Source organism: Primulina huaijiensis, chromosome 13 (assembly GCF_012295235.1).
Source record: "Primulina huaijiensis isolate GDHJ02 chromosome 13, ASM1229523v2, whole genome shotgun sequence".
Classification (NCBI taxonomy): domain Eukaryota; kingdom Viridiplantae; phylum Streptophyta; class Magnoliopsida; order Lamiales; family Gesneriaceae; genus Primulina; species Primulina huaijiensis.
The window spans coordinates 685317-691242 of NC_133318.1; the positions used below are offsets into that span (position 1 = coordinate 685317).

Sequence of the window (5926 nt, forward strand, 5' to 3'; positions counted from 1 at the left end):
TCCCATTCATGCATCCATATACGCTTACAAAAATAAAGAACTGTGCAGACACTCAATGCATGCACTGGGTATAGCAGTAATTATTGCTTACACAGATGTCACAATCTACACGCTCCTTATTGCTCTCGATTGATTTGGATCTACTATTTGCTATCGTATTAAAAATATACTTTATAACAATGATCCAACAAATATATTTTTTTGGTTTAGCTCATAAACTCAAGCAACATAAAAAAATCAATATTAAGCAAAGCAATTACCCGTCCCAACTTAAAAGGTAGCAAAATTTGAAGTAACGAGCTAAGAGCAGAGCGTAAGAAAGGGTGAAAACTAAAAGTGCAAGGGAGTCGAAGACGCTACTAGGAAGTGTCAATCACAGTTCAAATTCAAACTCGTTTATACATAATCATGCCATCAAATATTATCCAGGGAAAAAAATATTATGTGGGGGAGGCTTAGGATCGTTTCTATTGGTTAATTTTGCTCACATCCAATGACAATAATCATGGAAATAATGCATATTTGCTTTAGTAGAACCTGCATACAGGAATCAAGTTGGCATGAGTTAGTAAAGCCAAACTACCATAACATCAGATTCCCAAATGAAATTAAGATATATAACATAATTGAGGGATCATAGAGGAACATAACAATGAAAACTTACTCAAACACTGTGTGCCGACAAGTATGGAAAAGGATGATTGTGGCCCACACCAAATATACAGTATGTGTTTAGGGGGCAGCATTTGGTAGTAGTCAACCCCAGGCCATGGAGCATGCATAATTAACCACTAATTTACCATCAAAACCAAAGTTCTGAAATGCGAAGATGACTGTTAGCGACAAGCAGAAGAATACCTGCTTAACTCTATTTCTCAAGCTGGGAGTTAGAATAGGATCAGGTTAGAAACAGAAATTGTAATGTCCTAAATTCATAGGACCCCAAATCATTAAGAGATTAAACTCGGCAATAATTTCAACGATAAAGTTATTGTAGTGCTCAAAAACTAGTACACGTAAATCTCATGCATGATTGAATTAATTTATTTATCTAGTTAATAATCTAAGTAATTCATGATATGTGTTAAATTATTTTAAATGTATATATATATATTTATTTTATTATGCAATTTTTATTATATTTAAGATGTTTTCATGAGTTTTAGTTTTTCAAACGAATATTCGATACCGAACCGAGAAAAGAGACCGAAGACGATTAAGATGAAAAAATTTAAGTTATATTTTTATTTTAAGTCAAGAAAATAGTATTTTTAAAGGATTTATAAATTTTAGCATTTTCAAGGCTAAATTTAATTTATCGAGTGAAATAGAAATATTAAGTATTTTGATTAGCAAAATTCCAAAATAAAGAATTTAAATACGTCCAATCGAAATAAAATATTGTAATAATTATTTTTATGACTTGATTAATTAAATTAGGTAGTATTTAATTATGGGTAGAATTTAAAATTTGTAGGTCCCTTAATTTCAAAAGTTGGAGGAGTTAATTTGTTATTTAAATTGTGAGGACTTAATTAGTAATTTTAATTGGTGTTTTAATTAAACCAAACACCTAATAAACATCCTAAGCAATCTATAAAAGAGTCATAGCCCTAAATTACAACACAACTCACGCACACACACAACACACACAAACACACACCAAGAGCACATAGTTGGCCGAGATTTTCACAAGCAAGGATTGGTTTTTTTTTTTCCCAAATTCCTCCTAGCAGCAACCTTGGACAATCATCACACTACAATCCTTGATTTATTTAGTCATTTTTCAAGCCAATAAACGCAGCAATCCGTCTCCATTCGACCTCCGTTCTCCTACGTGTTCGTTGTCGATATTGCGTGCGTTTTAACACAGAGGGATGTCTAAACCTTTCCTTTATGCATCGATCATGTCATATACTGTATTTTGATATAAAATATGCATGAAAACTTGTTGGATTATATGTATGCTAGAACGTTATTAAAACTCGTTTTGATATGAAATATGCATGAACTTCAACGTTTTCTTCGAGTTTTGATCGTCGCCTTCGTTGGGCAGTACCTATGGCTTGCTGCTACATATAGTCATGTTATGGGATGTTTTTAGATGTCGTTAAGTGGTTCGGGATGGGCCGATAGGCCGCTGGACAGTAGGAAACGAAACAAGCGAAGCCGCGCGCGCATAGGGGCTTTATCGCGGGTTCACGTCGGTTTGGGTGTTAAACTGGACCAGGGCTCGTCGCTACGGTCTAGGCGGGGTCTTAGGGTCCCGGGGTAGGCCTGGTATGGGTTGGTTAGGGTCCGGTTGGGTGGAAATAGCTGTCGGAGTTGAGAACTTCCGTGGGCGCGCATGAAGGGAAGTCGCAATTTAGGGCTGCGACTTTGTGGTTTATAATGGGCTGTGGTGTGTATGGGCTAGAACGGGTTGGACCAGGGTCGTAAATTATGTCTAATGGTCGAATCTTGGGCTTGGTTCGAGTTAGAATCGATAGAAAGTCGTACGGAACACATAAGTGCCATAGCGTCACTCTTTGGCAGATTGTGTCTAGATTGTTCGTTGTGCATGGTACGAAATTCGGGCATGGTTCGGGGCTGGTCTAGGGCCTTGGGCAATAGGTTAGGATGTATTTTATGTATGGGTCGAGTCCCTAGTCGATTGGTACATCCTAAGTGGTTCTATTTAATTTGGGAAGTCGTATGTGTCCGAATGCACCTTAAGGGATGTTTTGGGTATCAATTTTAGTACGTTAGGGCAGCAAGTACAAAGATGATCCAACGAGGTTCACAATATTCGTGAGTATGTATGACATGCAAAATAATTATTTTTGAGGTATGCGATTTGTCTTGTGGACAAATTATGTTACAGGTTTGGAAGCTGGAGAACATGTCCGGGGACCTCTCCAACCTCTTCGGCTGAATTATGTTATGTTAGGGAGTGGACATCCAGTCCAAGGGCTATGGTGATCCCTGCCGACCTAGTACTTTGGTTTAGATTGATCAAACGATTTATGTTATGACTTTTGGACCACTTGCATCGAACAGAACTCTAAGTAAAATGATTTACGATCTCGATTACGATGATGAGTACGAAAATATGATTTTATGAAATTGTTTATGCAGGAAAGTCGTGTTATACATATTTATGTTTATATCATGCTATGTACGAGCTATGTTTAAAATTGCATGGATTTTTATTACGTATTACTTGTTATTCACGGTTTATGCATGCTGAGTCATTAGACTCAGTAGACTTGATCGATGCAGATGATGTAGTTGAGGAGACGGGAGGCGGGGCCAGTGGCAGCCAAACCCGAGGACTTTGTAATTCACGAGAATTTTAATTATGCACGTTTAAAACTATTTTCTTAAATTTTATGCCTTAGTATTGATGACTAGAAAGTCAAGATTTTTTATATATTGTGTTGGATTTTTTAAAGTCTGGTGGATGTTTTTAAATTGGGATTTTGTGGCTGTGGTGTTTAAAATGATGGAATTTTAATATTAATTTTATTTTAATATGAGTGATTATCGTTAATTTATTTTACAAGTTATATTTTTTAAAAATAATATAATATAAGGAAATTCAAATTTTTCCGCAAATATTAAAGTATTAGTATTTTAAGGCATGGTTCGTCACAGTTATATCCTCAAAACTAATAAAAAGTCTACAGAGATGAGAAATAAAGGATAACTCGGCTAATTCCGAGACCAAATCTACAGCACAAGCAGCAGATCCCACAGAAGAATAACTCATAAGATAAGACGACTTACATTATATAGATCGATGACCAACTCATCTGGATTTGGTGAGAAGGCGCTGTTCACGTACACAAACTATGAAAACAAGGGGAAATTTAGAAACATTTCAAGTAAAACTCAAATATCATGCCCATTTTGTAATGCATAATATGACTTGCCAAAGTTTCCCTGTGAAGTTGACGACGAAGAAAATCAATAACTTTTACAAACTTGTCAGCCCCAGCAATCTGCATTTCAGAAAAAACTTAAGTCAATGCATAGAAACATAAAAGTGAAAATTGAGACAAGAAAATCTCTTTCTTGAGAATTTTAAATAAACAAAACTGTTTTATAGCAACCAAGTTTATCGAAAGTTTGTAATATGAAACTACTCAACAGTGATATTCCCTAATCCATTACCAATTACCAATCAAATAAAGAAACCGGGTAAAATTACTTGGGCGTGAATATTGATGACATAATAAATCATTTTAGCTGATACACTGACATTAAAGTAATAGTCATTTAATTTTTGGTACATGTTATTTCAATCATCAATAAAACATGTTCTAACTGAATTTGTAACTCTAATGAATCAAGGGATGGGTTTGTCAGCTAAGGCCACGCTCTTTTTACTTCTTAACCATTCTGATCTGAACCTGAACAGGTCTAGATTGGATCCATCAAATTCGAACACAAAGAAGAAGAATTTAAACCCGAAAAATTGCCCCAATCATGCGAACAATTCATCGAAAGCAAGAAAAACAAAAACCTTGAATTTAGCTTGCTTGAGGATTGGAGCGTCACCGGTTGCTCTTAGGTGAACTACCACTGCATCAAAATCAATACGAACCGATAATATGGAGGGGGGGAGAAAAATTAACTACCACAATCGGATTATTAACAAAGTAATTGGAAAACTGAACATTCAAACTATAAATAAAAAGAAAAAACACAGAATTTTACAAATTTGAAGAAACTGACCTTTACGGGTCTCCGACGACATCGTTGATCTACGGAAGTTACTGTAATTATTCTCTACTTTCTCACAAGCCCTCGCCGTCGTACTCTACTCTCCCATTTTGTATGCCTAATAATAACAATTCATAATTTATTCTCTCCGAAAACATCCTTATCCGGTGAGGAAATTTTTAATTATTTTTACGATTGAGAGATTTAAAAAAAAAATAGTGAGAATTTAATTAGAGAGATTTTTTTAAATAGTCTCCATCAAATTAAGATAATCAATTTTAGCCTTCAATTAAGGTAATTTATCAAAATAATCTTTTATTATAACAAATTACAAAGATATCATTTAAACCCTACTCACCATCAATTTCTCTCTCAATCTCTTCTCTTCTCTCATCAATTACATGCGTTAGGAGTTTTGAAAAACATACATTCCAGTTCTTCAAACATGTATGAATTTCATTTTTTTGTTCATCTTTTTTTTTACGCAAATAATGATTAATTTTTTGTTTATANGATTTTAAATTTTTAAAAAAAATTTGACTTGATTATTTTCATGATTTTTCCATAATTTTATGTTTTTTTAATTAAGAATATTTTTAAGTTGAAATAAGTGGATGATTTGTTATTTATTGCAATTGAAATATGTGAATTTGTTTAAGTTTGAAATATGTGTGAATTCTTTTATTTGTATGTATTAATAAGTGAAAAATTCGCGATATATTGACTCCAACAAGAATATTTAGAAGTTGAAATATGTTTGAATTTTTTTAATTTGTATGTATTAAAATATGTATATTTATGTGTTCTTGATAATTGTTGAAATAATTCTTTTGCGGAGTTTTTGGAAATCATACAAACTTATCACATAAACCTGAGTTCTAGAATCTAATTATTAGGAATTGATGGAATGTCACAGAGTTATGGTGGACTTGAACCGTCTCCAATGGAACCTCCTATTTTGAGTTAAATATTCTTAATATTATATTTCAATTATTTATCAAATATTGAATGACGCAAGTTTAAAAGTGCATAAAAATTGAGAACATAAATTGAAAAATGATATTAAAGTAACTTACTTGAAATAATGAACAGAAATGTAGAGCAATGGCGGAGAAGGGGAATGCGGTCCATGGCAATTGGCATGAATTTGTCTCTTTATTTATTTATTTTTTTCTGATAAATAGGCAGTAAAGAATTGGAACAAATAATTTAGAATAAA

General features: G+C 33.5%; 1 protein-coding gene across 2 annotated transcripts; it reads right to left on the bottom strand.

Moving 5' to 3' along the window:
• Positions 1 to 231: 231 nt before the first annotated feature.
• LOC140990906 (ubiquitin-like protein ATG12) lies at positions 232 to 4876 on the bottom strand. 2 transcript variants are annotated; one of them, XM_073460754.1, is made up of 6 exons: positions 4720 to 4875; positions 4508 to 4566; positions 3915 to 3983; positions 3769 to 3831; positions 665 to 816; positions 232 to 537 (listed from the first exon to the last, which is right to left on the bottom strand). In XM_073460754.1, exons 1-5 carry the CDS (start codon positions 4739 to 4741, stop codon positions 757 to 759), a joined length of 273 nt encoding a protein of 90 aa, XP_073316855.1. In that variant the 5' UTR covers positions 4742 to 4875; the 3' UTR covers positions 232 to 537; positions 665 to 756. The 2 variants fall into 2 exon arrangements, with proteins under 2 accessions (XP_073316855.1, XP_073316854.1); XM_073460753.1 differs by lacking the exon at positions 665 to 816 and having other exon boundaries at positions 4720 to 4876.
• Between the last annotated feature and the right edge of the window lie 1050 nt (positions 4877 to 5926).

Excerpts from the sequence above, each read along its gene's own strand:
- LOC140990906 (XM_073460753.1), bottom strand. The coding sequence starts at position 4,741 with ATGTCGTCGGAGACCCGTAAAG. Across the intron at positions 4,567-4,719 it reads GTCGTCGGAGACCCGTAAAG|TGGTAGTTCACCTAAGAGCA; the intron begins GTCAGTTTCTTC and ends ATTTTGATGCAG. Across the intron at positions 538-3,768 it reads TGGTCATCGATCTATATAAT|GTTCTACTAAAGCAAATATG; the intron begins GTAAGTCGTCTT and ends TCCTGTATGCAG.